The sequence below is a fragment of the Netta rufina genome (assembly GCF_964035555.1).
Source record: "Netta rufina genome assembly, chromosome: 2".
Taxonomy (NCBI): domain Eukaryota; kingdom Metazoa; phylum Chordata; class Aves; order Anseriformes; family Anatidae; genus Netta; species Netta rufina.
Window position 1 is genome coordinate 70,963,702 of NC_140124.1, and position 18,274 is coordinate 70,981,975.

Sequence of the window (18,274 nt, forward strand, 5' to 3'; positions counted from 1 at the left end):
ATTGCAATAAACTTTACTGTGGGCACTTTTTCTTGCTGTTTACCTACCAGTGATTTGCACAGGTAGCACTTAGCAGAAATTCATGACTGAATATGTGTGTTTTGCTTTTCATTGTTTTTCTTTCTTTTTTTTTTTTTCTTCCACTTTTGTATCAAATGGTATCAAATTATTACTCTTACTTGGAAGTGCTTACCTTGCCAGGGTTTTGTTCCTTGAAGTGGGACATTTCTTGAAGAAATACAAATAAATTCATCAGTGTTTCTGAAATGCACTGATTTATTCTGAGTCTGTAGTCTTGCCTGGAACTGATGACTTCCCAGCTAAGTAAAACAAACACAAACACCCAACAACTTTGGTTGTAGCTCATATGAAAATTAGAGCTGGTTAAAAACAGCTTCTAAGCCAACCATGCTATACATGTATTTTATATATTTTTTTCTTTACATGTTGTAAAAGGTATAAGAATTCACAAGCATTCTGGATTTTCTGTTGAAAGTCAGGGCTGCTTTTGTCTACCCTTTCTATTCTCAGTGCACCACACTGGGAGTTGCAATGCACACCTCCCTAGCAAGAGCAACAGGGTTACTTACACAGCACAACGAGATAAAGGTTGAAGGAAAATGGGCTGGAACTCGAAGGGTGATTTACTGGAAAGTTACACATATAATTGCACAGACTAAAAGAGATATATTGATTATTCCTAACAAGATAATCTTCTGATTTGCTCTTCTTAGCAGGGCTGTGGTTATTTGCTACTACTTTTCACCCAGTTTTGTCAGCATGCAGGACATACTAACCTGGCACTCACTGAAAAAACAGTTATTAAAAGGGTCAAGTGGCCTGAATTAGCAGCAGCTTTGATCAATGAATCATAATAGCACATAAAATAACGTAGCCCACGCATGGGCTACATTACAATGGGTTTATTACACTGTAATGTCAAATGTAAAGAAAGGTTTTGGATTACATTATTACCCCAGATTTCCTGTCACAGATTAATAACGAAACTATGCAAATGGTAGCTAACTCTATGCAGAAATGTGTATTTCACTTTTTTCCCAACAAAAAAACAAATTGCCATTTATACATTTACAGTCGATAACCCCAAAGGTATACCACTTCTATTCCGTAAAATGACAAAAGAAAAAAAAAAACGAAATTCCTCTGAATTTCAAATCCAACGTCTCAGCAAAAAGTCAGTTCTCCTTGAAATCTGTAACTATCATTTCAGCCAAAATCTGGAAAACTTATATTTTTTTCTCTGCCTCTATTTAACTTCGCCAACAACGTGCATGCAAGCTGTGTACAGCAACTTCGCCACAAGGTGGTGATACAGCAACAGCAGCGTCCGAGTGAGGTTTAGAAGCCATTTTATACGGAACTTGAATAACATTAAAGGGAGGGGAGGCAATATTCAAACTGTCACAATGCATAGAGAAGCACAGAACACAGCTTTTAGAAAAACTAGTATTTCAACCACGGTGTAAAACTGATCGAAGTTTAAACCCAAACTGTTGCCCTATTCCTGGTGTTATTCTAGTATTTACTATAATACAGTGTTTGCCATAGTATTGAAGTCGTGTGATTACCTCTTACATTACTGAATATTCAGTGAGATTTTTTTTTTCATTAAGAAAAACCACAAACAATTTTAAGTAGTGTATCTGAAAGCCACAGGACAAGAATCTCATACCTTGGACAAAACAAATACTGCAATATTGAGAAAATGCAACACATTTGCCAGCCATACATGGGACTGCATGCAGGTGCTTTCCTCTGACAGACGATGTAAGATGTAGCTAAAAACATTAAATAGCTTCAGAAGAACACTGCAGAAACCCAGCAGAAGGGATTAGGAATGTTACATGGAACTTTATCATCCACACATCCACAATACAAATCTCAATTCCCATCCTCTCTGATAATTAGAGGCTTGAGAAAAGCACCATATCCGGTCTTTGTCTTACGAGAATGTCATTTTATGGATGTGCTATTCTCCTGAAAGAAACATTGCTTCTAGCTTTTGTAAACCACTCTGCAGCACTGATAATGTACTTTAAGAGTTGCCTGAAAAGTAGTATTGTTACAATATTATGAATTACAAAATCATTTCACAGACTTTGCTGCTATCCTTTATTTAAAACTGTTTGCAGTTAAAGTGGAACTTAATGGAAGAGAGAAAATGGGTAAGGCTGGTGATGCTCTCAAAACAGTTTTGAAATACACAGGGCAGTTACGTATAGTTAGCTTATTACTGTTAAAAATTAATCAGGGAAAAAAAAAAAAGAAAAAAAGAAAAAAGATGAAGGCATAAGCTACAATAAAAATGCAGACTATTTTCACGTACATCAATGAGAAGGAGATACTACAAGGCACAGAGAGTATTAAATAATGACATGTCAAACAAGCAAATTATGCAGAAAAACAACAAGCACGGCGTAAGTTCTTTGGAGTTGCTTCTGTTGATTGTTAATACTACTTTCTTCTGCCAAATTGAAAGGATAATGAAGCTGCAGTGCTCAGATATAGTGTATTGCTAGATGCTTTGATTCCGTGGTCTGCGTGTGGTGCATTAACAAAGGAGAAACCAAGCTGGAGGACTGGACTGTACAGGTGAAGTTGGCTTCAAAGCATTACAAACCCACTATTAAGCTTGCTTCGCAAAAGAATACTTGGCAGTTTCTTGTAGCATTAAGCCACAAGAAACCGCGATGCATCGTTGTCAGTTCTGCTACAGCCACACTTCTATGTTATGAGGAACACCAGTGACAGTTTTAGGTCTTGTTCTGATCGTAGGCAACTAGAAATGTAAGTGACTTGGCTTGCGAATCCTCAGTGCAACAGCCAGATGCACACGCAGCTTCTTGTTGCTTGCATCTCCCACCAGCTGTAAGCCCTGGTAACTTCTGTCCCTCTTGTCCCTTTTCCCCAGAGCTCACTTGAGTGGCAGTGTGATGCAGAGGGCTGGAACAAGGGGGCAGCAGCAGAGATCTTGGTGAAGGGGGAGCAAGAGAGAAAGAAGGGGGTACAGTGTACACTCGTATGTATGCAAAGGTAGAGAAGTTATTGCATGCTCTTTTGGAAACAGATAGAGATTAAACTTGCATTAGATCAAATGAACACTTAACAAAGCACACTCCAGAAAATCATGTTTTCGGTCATCAAATTTAAAGACAAAAACTAAAAAGATCCATGAAGTGTTGCAGACGTGTAACGTGAAATGCAAGACTGTGACATCAGTCAATCAAGAACATAAAGTACTTCAGCACGATGTTACTTACAGTACCTTAATAAATTACTTAAACGTGAACCCTATCCTTCCCGCCAAAAGAGATTTTCGAACTCCTCAAAGGGACACCTAAGTAAGTAGCCAACGGGACACACATGTAAGTAGCCAACTCTGAACACCTTCAAAGTTTTCTGTGTACCCTTTAGAGACAGTAACATTTTATACTCTTATTACTTACACTGACTTTTAAATTAAGTACTACACTTCCATGTTTAAGCTACTGCCAATAAGATTAGGATATTCAGAGAGAAAATTGATTACTCACATCCTTCTGACTAACTACTACATCATTTCTAAAACTGAGCAAATATGTAAACTGTTACCTAGTAGCTGTAAAAAGAAAAAAACCACACCTCTCTCCCCAGATGCTTCAACTCATCACAGTCACAAACGCTGGCCAGAAGAGTCACTAGCATTACATTCTCTAAAAATGACTGATGGTGTCATGCTCTCATTTTGTATCTAGACATCTGTTCAAGTAAAGCCCCATCACATTTCTCTCAGAAAGGTCAGTAGCTCTCATGTTACTGGTTTAAAGATCTCTCCGTGATGAGCTGGATTTTTTTAAATTATGTGTACACGGTTTTATATGTATCTTCACGTATATACACTACTCAGAACTGCAGCAGGCACAAGTAGACATGATGTGGCAACTGAAGGATTGCACCTACATAAACAGAGGAGGCAATAATTATAGAGCTTCTAAACCTGCTTGATTTCCCAGCTGTAAACACACACGCTGCAAACCTGTGCAGAGTCTGTAATTTTAAATGGAACTTAAAATCTATTTGTCAAGGTGGAAGAGCTCGATCTTAAATTACCAAAAATATGTAAATCAAAATATAGGCAATGTGGCTATTTTGTATTTGGCATTAAAAAAAAAAAAAAAAAAAAAAAAAACCACCTAGAGTTTATAGAAATCTAATTCCAAGCAGTGTTTATTATCATTTCAGAGGATAAACATCTGATAAAATGACACAACTGTAAGGGACATGATATCTAAGGACAAACCTCGCAGGCAATCAGGAGTTAAGTATAAAGCTTGAACAAATGAAATTGAGTATGTAAACTACTATCAAAACTGAAACACAAAGTTTCACTTTTTCAGAGTTTCCACAGTTCTCTCCTGAGAGGAAAGGAAGTTCCACAGTGCAAAAGGGAATGATTATAATGATGCAGTTACCCTTCTTTGAAGCAAACATTTTATACCTGTGCCAAAAATATATTTTAAAGATCATCTTTGAAATTATTAAGGTACAGAGTAATGGATATGAAGCAGTATTTAGATTTAAAAAAAAAAAAGTTTGTGAATGATACCTAAATGTGCCCCTCCCACCCCTGTAATTTAAATTTCAGGTGACCACATACTCAAAATGAAAAGAACCATCCCTCTCTCTCCAAAATCTATAATAGTGTAAAAAGCACAAATTTACCATTAATTGTAATTAAGAACAAATGACAAGATCTCTAAAATCTACCACTGAACTGTGTGGTAGAAAACAATGTAACATTGATTAGCCTTATTGTAATACAATATACCAAATTTGTGAATGCTGTATGTACTATGTGGAAAGACATAGTAGCAAAAACCACTGAGCTCACAGCATAGCGTCTTAATAACCTATGTCTAATTTAAAAGGCAAATATGCAGAATTCTGTTTTATCCTGTGCCACTTGTGGATCCTATACAATACCTAAGTGTATGAAAGTAATTATTTTTGTGTCATGTGGTTATGAATAAAGTCAACAAAACTTGCAATTTAAATGAATCACTGGGGCACCATGTAGAATTCTACTTTCTTCAAAGAACTCCATGAAAGGATTACACATGTAATTGAAAGAACGGGGAACACAACAAGCAGCAAGGAATATACTGTTCTCAGACTTCAGTGAGAATCTTCATCTAAACACTTTGTAACATAAAGTCCATTACACTTTTCTTAGAGAAATCTCTCCATCTTGTAGATAATCCATACACACTTTATTTCCCACTGCTAATCTAAGTGCTGCACAGGCTCAGTGTAATATTGGAGCAAACATATCCTTTAACCAAGCACACTCAACATCCTTTCAATGCTAAAGCTTCGGCACACTTAGTATCTCTGAAATACACAAAGTTAATAAAACAGATTCTCCTTTTACACTGAAGCTGAAGAATATGTTTTTCAGCCTTAGAAAGTAACTAACATGTCCCAGTCTAATATGCAACGTGGCTGCTCAAACATTAAACTATTTTCCCTCTGATTTCATCCATCTTCTTCGGACACTTCAGATTTGTGCTTTTTACTGTTACTTTTTTTTTTTTGAAGGGAAGATATGCAATTAGCAGCCGGAAAATGGTCTTCTTACACTGCTTTCAGTAACACGTGTCCCTTTTTATTTCTTGACCATTAATATTTTTGGTAATATTACTGTACAATAAATATGTTTAAACGATCAGCATTTAACAAGGCTAGATGTGTTTTTTCTCAGTGGACTGCAGAGCAGACTGCTCAACACATGACTATCAACACAATAAAATATAAGCAACCTTTCATCCCTAACTCTATATGCTTCCTGCACAGTGTATTACAATAAAGTCATCATGGTATTTTATTCTCTTCAACTGATGTGTGAACAACTCGCCACTGCTGTGCTGCTAAACCATATCAATCATATAAACGAAGATCCTTTTCCCCCCCTTATACGGCTAGTTCAGAAAAACTTGTCTTAAAAAAAACTTAAGTGTTCACTCCAGGGACTTCAACTAGAGTTGAGAAACACTCAAGTGTTCTCCAGAGCGATAGGCGACCTCATCTTGTCCTATAGGCTGCTTGAGGTAAAAACAGAAACAAATGACTACTAGGATTTTATTTTGGGGAGGATGCATTTCTCTCTTATACTCAAGTATAACATCAGAGGTGTTAGGAAGTCTTGTCAAGGAGCTATATTCTTTTTAACGATTGGATGCAACCGGTTAACTCGTGTTTTTCCCCAAGGTAACTGTAGTACACAAGTTCTTCAATGCAGCACACATGTATTCTACTATGCTTTTAGCTGAGTGCCCTGCTAAATAAACAGAAATGCACTCCTACTAAAATTTGGGGTGTTCCACTGTCCTGCTTCTCTACACAGACTCTTCTAAGCTAGCTGACAGGTCATCTCTCACAGGAAACACTTCCTTCGGTCCACACTACTCTCATCCAGCTCTTCTGAGAAGAATGCCACCTACTCCAGTTTGAGGTCATCCAAAATGTGAAATGCGATCTGACAGTCAAGTGCTTAGCCCAAAGTCATGATTTACTACATCAGCATAGATTCCTTAAACGCATCTTTGCATGAAAATGAGTCTTTTAGTGTCGCACCAATACTTTTATAGACTTGTTTTCTATTTAGAAAAGTCTACAATGTTATTACTATTCTATATGGGCTGTTTTATTTTTACTAAAACATCAGAAGTGCTAGGATCTTCCAGGTCAGCATTTGTGACAGAAGCTGGTCATGCAGAAGAGGCATTTCTATCACACTACTTTTGTTTAGAAAAGTGAAGAAGTTATATTTCTGTCAACAGAAGCATAAAGTCGTTTAAAATAACTCTGCCCATATGCTGGAAGCTTTTTTTTTTTTTTTAATATATATATATATATATATTTTTTTTTTCCCCCTCAAGGACAACACTTTTAACCCTTTCTCACAAACTCAACTCATTTTCTTCTTCAGCCTCCACATTCTTCAGCTGGGATACTTCTAGTTCAAGGCCTCTCAAAGTCAAACAGCTAGGAAAGATGAGCTGAGCATTCCTTGAGTTGCAGAGCAGCTGCACAAAAAAGGAAAATTGCATTTTCAAGTGCCAAACAAAGAATACTTTTAACCCGCAAGAACATCATAACTTTTGCGGGGATATCACAGTTTTAACTCTTTCTGTGAAGAATGTCATTCTGATTGTTTTCAGTGTGTTTCAATGCATACAGTATGAACTGGTGACCATTTACATTATTGCATTACTGCAACTTCCTGGCATGAGCTTACCATCCATTGCCTACATCTGTGCATTCAATTCAGTCATAAAAGGAAATCAAAGGCTTCCCACTTTATTAAATAACATTAGCAGCAGAAACAAGTATTCTTACGTTATTACAAATCAGTAATGAAATAACATGCAGACTTGACTTTAAACTGGATCTCAATTTCTCTAAGCCTAAGCATGTATTGGTTGAGGTCATGGACTGAGATTATAATTCTAAAATAGCCGTTTTAAAATATAGTTAAAAATGACAGCTACCTCTCATTTTTATCCAAGTCAGAAAAGGTTCCTGGCTAACAGTTCAGTGCATCATCCTCTTCAATAAGGAGCACATGATAGCAATTAGAACAACAAAGACATTGTTCTAATACAGTTAGTTACACTTCAGTACCTCTTTTAAGCACATACAGCCATGGGCTTCTACCACTTCAGAACTGAGCATTCATAGAAACTTTAATACATTCTTGACCATCATTAAGATTCCTCATGAATTGTCTTTTTTTTTTTTTTTTTTTTTTTAATTATTTTTAATAAATTATGCTATCCTACACCAACTATTGTGTGTAACTGGGAAAACATTGTCTTTATGTCCTTACTTCAATCCTTGACCTCTGACCACATCTTTTCTCGCTGTTCTTTATCTGCCTGGGATCATATGACAAAACAGTACAGAAGATACGAGTGGGTACCTGATCTTCACAACTCTTAAGCCTTTTTATTATCCTTACTATGAAGTATTTGTGCTATGTTCCTTTGGTTATTATATATTTAGATTCACAGTATGAATAACAAACTATTGACCAATGCCACAGCTTTAATGATGATGTTATAATGTTGAAATACACATCGGTGACATAGTATTATATATTTTCAAGCATGGGAGAGGAGAGGATATATGAAGTATTTGGTTTTATCTGAGGAGTACAAGGATTGCAGCATACTGAAACCAATCAGCAAGCAAAGCTGATTCTATAACTTCTACCAAAATTTTAAAAATATATAAAACAATAGCTCTTTCATTCTCCGTGCCCTCAAAATTACCCCATTATCCGTGCATTTACATTAATATATCTTCTTTTGCAACCCTAAGACGCACTGCTGTAGTACAGTTCCCATACTGCTCCAGTACAGCTCCCATAGCTCCTCCTCCTATTCCTTCCTGTTTAACTTGGACTAAAATGTTCTGACCTCTACAAAGTCTCATTAGAACATCTGTAAACATGATCCTGAGCTACATCCTACTTGTTATCACAAAGACAAAAAAAAAAAGACAAATTAATTCCAGAAAAATTAGAACCTTTTGATTAGACTATTTTCTCAATCCTTATTTGTCAATAGCAAAGGATGAGGAACTATGGTTAATTCAAAGGTAGTTTCAGAAATGATAAATGGGGAGAGCAGGCTTTATTATCATGATTTTTCAGGTCACTGCTTTAGAAATGTTTGTCCTTTTTCAGCTTTGATTCATAAAATAAGAAGTTCTTAATGGTTTTGGGCCTAGTATTATCTCATTTTTTACTGCCAAAACCTGTTACAGAGAAATAATTGTGAACAAAGGAAGTTATGTATGACAAAGTGTGTATGTTTTGCATAGAAATTGCCTCCATTTGCATACTGATAAACACTTTAAAAAAAAAAATCAAAATTATGATTTTGTTTTTCTCAGTTGATAAGATCTCCAATCTTGTATTTCATTAAAAATTTCCAAGGAAGGACATGATGTATATCCTTCATAAAATCAATTCAAACACATATACATGTATAATATGCATATATGTATAGAAGTGGTTATGATCTGAATCCTCTTTTTCAATATGTCATACATATTGCTGTTTTCCTGTACTGAAAAATACGCAGTTTAACAAACTGGAGATCCAGCTAAACAGTTTTTAATGAATAGCAATTAACACTTCCGTGGCTATCACATAATTAGCAAACATTTCATTAAAAGGAAAAAAGAAGTGCTACCTTGTGCTACAATTACTTTGTATCTATGTCATATATGGGGCACAACGTAGATCCCTGCAAACGGAAACGCGTAGGTGACCCCACCCTTGCGAAGACCCAATTATGCTACTGGGGATCCATTCACCCACATTCATCCAGTTAGGTGACAATGCTCTTCTATCTGATCTACAACAGACACCAGAAATATTTTTTTCTGTATTTCACCCATCCTGCAACAATGCATACATATTGGAAAAACATCCACAATGTTCAAATTTAAATATAAAAAGAAGAAATTAAGTCCCAAGACATAATGGAATGCTCACTTTTAATTCTTACAATTTCTTCTATTTGCCTATATGTACTACTTTCTTTTAAATTAACCTCTAAAAAAGTCTACTTCCACATACAGGACTTTTCTTTTTTCTTCCCCCAGTATCAAGCATTTATTAATGCTGTTTTGGAGTCAACATTTTAATTAGCATCAAGATAGTGAAAATCTTAACTATGGAAAGACAGTTTGGACTTTAAGAAATATAAATTATAAACTCTGTCATAGCAAAACACCAATAACATCTGCTTTTAAAATATCTATTTTAAAATCTACTTAGCTAAATTTAATTAGCACATTTATTTCCATAGGAACATACTAGATCACATTTGAGAAAACCATATTTCTTAAATTGCTGTGAAGTTTTACGTCCAACTACTTTATTCTTGTCCTGGCTGTTGGTTTTATTAAGATAAAAATTAAACTTCAAAACAACAGGCATACCACAAAGGGACACAGTGCCCTATCTCCTACTAATGAGTTATGGTTCTGTCAGTATGCGGCTCCATATAAACTATTTGCCTCTCTGACATTTTGAGACTTGTAAGCTGTCCCATGGCTGGGACAAAGTAGAAATCACCCAGTATTTTGTTCCATTTGGATTTAGTTTAAGAATTATACAAGACTTGTGCAATTTAACCTCTATGTATATGTTAAGATTCAATTATTCTCTTCTAAGAAGCCTTAGATTAGCATTAGAGGCAAAGCTCTCAAGAACTAGATGATCTGTTATAACAAATAGCAAACTGATCTTAGAACTAGTACGAAAACTTAGGACATCATACAGATTAATTACAGGAACCCTTGGTTTATTTTATGTTGTACAAAAAGGCCATCAGAATCAATTTACAGTACCTTTCATCTTGTCCCAGATCCTCACTGTCTGGCATTTCAGACGTAAAAAGAAATTACGTCTCCCACTCTCTACCAATTTAGATAATCCAGGCAAAGATCTTCTAGTCTGTTTTGTGTTTTAGAAGCACCACACCAGGAACCTGTTCTGTTTGCAGTGGAGAAAAGCTCCTCGCTCAGAGAGCAAATGTTTACAACACATCCTAAGTGTCTGCTTGTCTTGAATGAAGTTCGGAGTGTTCTGCGTTGATTGGCCAATGCTATAAATAAACAAGTCGTGACTCACCTCGCACACTATGACAGGGTGTTTAGTAGCAAGCACAGCCAAGAGCACAACATTTTTTTTTTCTTTGGGTCATGTGAGAGAGAATCACCACCCGGTTATTACATCTTATTTTTCTGCTTCCACTGGAATTCTTCCTCAGTGTCTCCCATTTGCTCAGGTGCAAGCGAGCATAAACCAAAATGATACAAAGCTAAACAGCACAGAGCTTTAAAGTAGCACATTTAGAAAATGTAAGAGTGAAGAGCTTACTGTAACTGTAAAAATTTCTATTTTTACTTCCCACAAAGTGCCAGTCACAACCTGACAGAACAAGCAAAATTTTTCTCCGCTGACTAAATTCACAGCCGAAATAAAAACTTAGCAATTCTTTTAAAATAAGGATTAGGAAGAGAAGTTTTTATTAATGATTAATTGCATTAGTTTTAAGTTCTGATTCCAAACTTGTCTGCCACAAGCAGTCTCAGCTGTCATAGGTATAGTGGCAAATTATACTGGCAGTCCTCTCAGAAATGAAAGTATGCCGACAGGTGGAGGCTTTCTGCCAAAATACTTCCAAACTCTTTGTGAACAACCTAAGGTGAACTGACAAAATCACTTTCCTCATATCACTTTTTTCTGCACGCATGACAGGGATTCTGTCACTCCAGCTACACCAGCTATGTTTCTATTAATTTTCAACACCCCTGCCACCTTATCTGTGCTGATGAAGCTTTGTAGTGCAGTCCAAGACTCTAGGGGTCACGTATTTATGTTGTTCAGCACTGCTCCTTTGCACAGCATCTTTCTTCCATTAAACAGCCTGACCTGTTCTTTGTATAGTTTCAAACAATTATCCCATCCAAAGACCCTCACATGGATATTTTTTTTTCTCTATAAGGGAGTCCACACCAAGACTTAGGCTTAGATCTGCCTGTCCAGCATGTAAGAATTGTCCTGTGAATGTCACATCTTAAAGATAAAAAAATAAAGCTGGAACAAAGGCATGGCAGATTACAAATAACCACCCTGTATCCTCAGTTTGGTAAGCTGTACTTGATGCATTGTGGGTCATACAGCTGGATGCTGCTTAACTTTCAAAACCACAAGCGACCATATCCTTTCTTCTTATTTCTATATAAAATGCGTCAAAACATATAGTAAGATCTAAATAAAAATTGCAAAAATTCCCAAAACAGCATAATCAGAGATCTATTAATTTAAATTGTATGATTCATATTTACTTTGCAAGTATCTGAATTAATGAAGTGATCTCAGTAAATGGTGAGTAAACAAAACAAAAAAGGAACACTGGGTGTCTGAAGAACAACTTACTTTACTATTAGCATTTACTGTTACTTTACTATGTAGCATTCTCATCAGTTCTTTTCTTCTTTTCTTAATCCCATCCAATCTTCTGTATCCATACCTTTCCTCAACCTTTTGTATGACATGTTGTTCTTGTAATGGTTTAGTCCTACTGGACTTTAAACAGAAAAGAGGGAGACTAAAAACAGGAATAAAATCCTACTTCTGAATTATTATATGTATACATATAAATATATATACACATACATACATGTATATATATTGAAAACCTTAATGATTTATTGTTTCATATATAAATAGAAGCCATGTCCTACTCAGAGACATTCCATGACAAACTATGCCTGCTTATTTGAATATTCTTTTTTTTTTCATCTGAATAGCTGAAATAATTAGAGTTGTGTTAGTAATTAGTTTCTTCTAGATTACCCTGAAACAATAGAACTGCTTAACTCTAAACATTCCTTAGCAAAATTTTTATCTGTAAGTTTCATTTTCAGATCAAAATTCTGAAGTCTAACAAGTATGAAAAGAATAAAAACAAATAACTGAAATCTGCAAACATGCAAAAGCAACATTCAAAATGTAAATGTAGCATCAAAAATGAAAGCACAACTAAGCCTTCTGTAAAACTTTAATTTCTCTTGTTTCTTTATATGCATTACAATACAGTTTAATGTAGCCACCTGCATTTTATTGTGGCACCAGACCCTTTTTAATGTATTTGATGGCCACATGTGTAACCTGAAGAGACTTCAGAATTGTGTCTATCCCTGCATATCAGTATTGGACCTTGCTATAATCCCTACTCTTCTAGTACTTTTTTCTAGTACTCTTCATTCCCTTGTCATGGTCTGATAAAAATTACTATTTTTACAGAACCTTATCAGCGCTCATCACTGCAACAGAAAAATGTTTCACAATTTACAATTCCTGAGAACTCTTCCCCTATCCTGGAGGATATTATCACTCTATTTATTGATAGATTTGGTTCCAAACTGTCTACCAAATGAGTATCTAACTGAAATGTCAAGGACCTACTACTTTGAAAGCAGAGCATTTATAAAGCACTCATGGACTACTCTACTGATTTCAGTGCTCATCATTTTTGCAAAACAGTATGAGTAAGCAGTTAACAGTATTGTAATGACAGTATTTTGCCTAGTATCTTAAAGTCCACCATCTAGAAAATTCATCATATTATTTATTTATTTATTTTTAAGTCTTACATCTTCCATACACAAGGGAATGAGAGCTTGTATTGACCAAACTGGATTTTTCTAGCAGCATGGCTCCAGGATACTTCACAGATGGATGAAATAGAATGACTTCAAATACACATGGGTGGGACATGTGCAGCAGGTGAACAAGATTACTGTACTGAATCAGGCCAAAGTGTATCTGGCACTTCCAACAGTGTTCAGAAGCACAGCCTAGGAAAAAATGCATTGCTACCTTCTCCAAATGTTCTTCCAGTCTCTAACTGGTGGCTCATGGGCTTCCAGAGCCAGCAGTGAGGTCTGTATTTTTAGCTCTCCTCAGTGGATTTTCATTCTGTGATAACATTTCATAACATCTTGCAGGAAGGACATCTGCAGATTAACTGTATGCTTTTTGAAAAATCACCTGATTTTGGCTCCTCTAATCTAGCCACTTCCAGCTTCAGCTGATTTCTAGGAACATCTACTGGACCAGATAGATGACAGCTCTGTCACATTAGATTTTCACACTATTACTTTTACAGACCCTTACTATATTCTTTTTGATGAAATTGCAGAATTGTGAGGTGGAGCTGCCTAGAAAAGAGCTGGTATTAAAACTGTTAAAAATCTGTTTTAAACTTTTTCAACGTGGAAAACTCAAAGTAACAAGGAATAACAGAACTGAGGAGGGAAAAGCTGTTTCCCTATCTGTATTTTCACTGTTCTTTTCCTAACTCTTCTCATGTATACTGTAACCAATTTAAGATGGAAAAGACCAGAAACATACATTGTTATTCCAGGTGAGGGCATGACATCTATTTACACCTCATTGTTAGGATATTTTTATTCTGTCTCTGTACCTTTCTTAGCAATTCTAATTTGTTTTTGGCAATTGCTAATTACTACACTGACATTTTTGTGGGACAATTCATTATGATCAAAGCATCTAATTTCTGAATGAGAACAGTCAGTTCAAAACTAATAACTTTATGCAGAGCTTCAGAACTAGTTTTTCTCTTATAGCAGCCTTTTGGGCTTTATTGGTCAGCTCTTCTTATAAATGTGCTGTTTTAAAACTTTAAAGAACAGAGTTGTGAAGCATGGTTCCCCTTTTCTCAGATAAAGGTTGCCTCTCCCCAAAAGTATTCTCTTTAACCAGCAGTTTATTTTTTTGTTGTTGTTTCCTTCCATATTCCACCAGTTTGCCCAGTACAGACTACATCACCAGCCCACACCTGCCTAGGTGACCCCTATAACCTTTTTTTTTTTTTTTTAATAATTGTGTATTACAACTAATGCCTTGGTTATACAGTATACCGTAAAGCTTGTAGTATTTCATCTTTGAATTCCTGTAGAGCCCTAACACTATTTGTTATTATTCTGTTTATCACCCTCTTCTAGTGAGGCTGCAGTTTGCCATAGATTTTTTGAAGATTATTCTAACAGGAAAGAAATCCTAAAGATTACTGTAACAGGAACCTTCCTAACTTTTCACAGTGAACACAGAAATTGAAAATGCATTTAGTTCTTCTGCTACAGTCAGATCTCTAAATTCTTTTCTACTTTACCATCTACTGGCACTAAAAAGTGTCTCGAAGACTTCCTGCTCCTGATGTGTTAACAGGACTATCAAAATAAATCAACTACATTTACTGATTACACTAATCGTCACGTTTTTACCTTTTGAGTGAATTGCTCTTCACACTCAGTTCGCCTTCATTACCACAGTTGTATACACAACTTTCCAGAGTACACAGTCTTCTTCATTATATTTAGATAACTTTAAGAAATGATCCTTACTTCTGTTCATCTACATTACCCTCAAGAAAAAAAAAAAAAAAACCTTCTTCTTTAGACCTTACACTACTTCCTTGATTGTTGGTAACTGCTCTCTTTACACACATGAATTTAGAAACCCTCCCAAAGATATGCTAGTGCATATATCAGATGCCATCCTGACATATTACTTGATCAGGAATTCCTACCTGTTATGTTCTCATATTTGATTTGGACTGAACATATATCACAATCATTGAGTAAATGGCCTCAAAAAACAGTGTAGACATCTGCATGAACCTTTCCTTTTATAGACAGCCACTGAAGAATTCAAAGGATGTCATCATCAAGAGAAGAAAAGTGTACATTCTTGACAGAGACAAGAATGCAGCTACTGAGTAGCTGAGAGGATCAGAAATAGTGTAGATTTTACATACTCAGGTACTGAACACGCTCAGGGACTTCAGCAGGTGGGTAAAAGACAACACACCATCCGTGTGGAGTACAAGGAGGTTAATCTGGCACTGTGTGGTAGACTGTGTATCCCACCTAGTCTGCAAACCTAGAAGTATTTTAGTTAGTCATGCTGTAAGTTGTCTACCAGCTTCAGAACTAGCCACAATCACTGCTGCCTTCTGTGTCTCTCCTCATCTAGGAAGACAGTAAGAGGGTGTTTTTAATGTATAACCCTGCTCAAATTATTCAGCTATGAGTGCATCTCACTTCTAATAACGTGAATAAAAATAACCAACATCATACTGTATATTTATAAACTATCTAAAAAAAAATCAACTGACTCATAGCATAAAATCAAATACAAAAATAATATATAGTTTAGATGAGATTTCCAGAAGAAATAGGAAGTCTAGCTTTTTACTTTTTGTAGATAGTTTATGCTGATATTATTTTCAGCAACTCTGTTTAAAAGTTTAAAAATTACCATAATTTCAAAAGCATGTTTAAGATTAAACTCATTTGAAATGCACGTTACTGGTACGAAAACTTTTCTTTTTATTAATATTAACAAAGTTCCCCAAAATACAGTATTTTTTTCCCCTTTTTTCAATATAGAAAAGTGAATGGACTGGTTCCATTTAAGCGTGTATGCATGCATGTACATTTATGCATTTATACATACACAAACATATGAAAAAGTGAATGTTTTACTGTATTTTATCAATTTGAAATACATACCCAATTTTCCAGTTTTTCAACATGCAAATTTGTTGAATAACTGTCCCAATTCTTTCTAAATACAAATTCAAATTAGATATGTTTTTTATTATAATTATATTATTTGTTTGTATTATTATATTATTATTATTATATTATTATATTTACTTAACTTTGAGATCTCATCATACACTACAAGATACACACAGGAAGCTTATTTTAGAAGAGATTAAACCTTTCATACAAGCATAAATGAACAATCATCAAGACAGACCTGCTGAATAGGTTCTTTGCTGTAGTATTATACCAGGTATGACCTCAATCTAGTAAGAGTTGTGCTAAAAAAAAAAAAAAAAAAACTTAAGACACCTACTACACACAAAGCATAGTTTTCTGTACACGAGACTAGGAATGGAAAAAAAAAGATCTTTCAACAAATGACCAACAAAAGTAAAGAAAATATACACTCAAGATTTTTTTTCTTTCCTCATAGAATCCTGCATATTATGCAGGAAGCTTTCTTCATGCCTGGATAAAATAACTATTTGTTACAGCATTTTAAAAATCACAAGCTGCATATTCAGGAAAACAAAACAAAATAAAACAAAGCCAACATTCAGATTTGACAGAAAAAAGATATGCAACATTCAGAAAGCTAAACATGATATCACATGCAAGAAATATTTACCCAACAGAACAAAGCACATAAATATGCATTTTAAAAGAATCATAAAAAATGGAATATGAAAGCAACATGACTATCAACAGACACCAAAACCTGACTTGTATCAGGAACAACGAACTGTTAGATATTAGTGTTTCAACATAAAGCACGCATAATAGTGCACCACTGTGCATGAGAGTATTTCCAAGTTTTTGAACATAAGCAGAAAGAAAAGTTAAAGGAAGTAAGAGACACTTCAACAGCATTTAAAATGCAAGTAACTGCACTGCAGTCACATGAATATAGCAAATCTTCCTCTCGGACACATATGATAGATCATGCTAGAGTTGTGTGACAAACAGAGGAGCTGGAGACAGGGTGGTAGAAGATCTTACCACTAAGGCTGAAAATCTCAACTGCCTTGGGGCTTTTTGGCCATGGGATCTCAAACAGCTATAAAAGAAACATATTTCGGAGAAAAAAAACTTAATATGTCACCTAGCAATGATCTGAGCAACTTGTAAAGATAACTGAATATTTTTCCAGTTTTTTTGAAGAGCCTCCTTACACACCATTTCATGAAGCTGTTATTTTGTTTACTATACCACGTTTCCAATTTCCTAAAGACTAGAAAGGTACTTATATACTAGTTCATCTACAATCATGATCTATAATTTAGTTAAGTCACATTAAAATGAAAATTCTTTCTGAGGCACATACTCAAGATTTTGAAACCTGCATCTCCACCAGTTTCTCTTGGTTTGTAGCAATCTGAATCTGCTTATTCTCAGCAATGATTTCTTCCGCCACTGAAAAGAGGTGAACCATACTTAAGGCAGACCAAATACCAAGATATTTATACAATGAAATCAGCTTGCATTGAATGAATTGGTAAAGGATAGAAAATACTTAAGAACATGTGAAGACTTTAAAATATTTTTCAAAGGTGTTGATACAAAGCGTTAAGGTACAAACCTGAGAAATTTGTTGCCTTCTAACTTATCTCTTAAACACAGCACAAAGCATTGCAAAAACAAACAAACAAACAAAAAAAACAAACTGCCATTAAGATACTAAGAAAAAGCAAATATTTGGATGGTATTTCTCTATGTAATTAACTCAAAGTAAGAAATCACTCAGCTTTGCAGAATCTCTAATATTACTATGACACTCATAGCTACATACCGAAAAATGCCCAGGTCCAAATGATTTTGCTAATCTGCTAACAGTTTGCTGAGAGAACCCACCATTACTTCGATACTGACACCATCCTACGAAAAGGAGGATATGAGCCAGTTTTCCGCCTTATTAAATGATTTATTCTTAGATGTAACATAAGAATATCTCAACAGAGCAGTGAGTGCAATTGCAAGCACTAGATCAAAGTCCAGGTCATCAGTCCTGAATCAGACATTACAAAACTAAGGATAAATCATCACAGGACTTCAT

The 18,274-nt window shown here is 35.3% G+C and overlaps 1 protein-coding gene across 2 annotated transcripts in view; it reads right to left on the bottom strand.

Moving 5' to 3' along the window:
* The window catches only part of RETREG1 (reticulophagy regulator 1), a 30,507-nt gene extending 12,433 nt beyond the window's left edge, over positions 1 to 18,074 (bottom strand). The window contains exons 1-3 of one of the 2 annotated variants that reach the window (XM_084282273.1): positions 18,011 to 18,074; positions 17,221 to 17,278; positions 194 to 320 (exon numbers count right to left, since the gene is read on the bottom strand). In XM_084282273.1, coding sequence (XP_084138399.1) covers positions 194 to 253 — 60 coding nt within the window. In that variant the 5' untranslated portion in view covers positions 254 to 320; positions 17,221 to 17,278; positions 18,011 to 18,074. Of the gene's footprint in view, positions 1 to 193; positions 321 to 10,425; positions 10,648 to 17,220; positions 17,279 to 18,010 lie in introns of those variants that run through there. The other variant, XM_084282272.1, reaches the window with a different exon arrangement.
* Between the last annotated feature and the right edge of the window lie 200 nt (positions 18,075 to 18,274).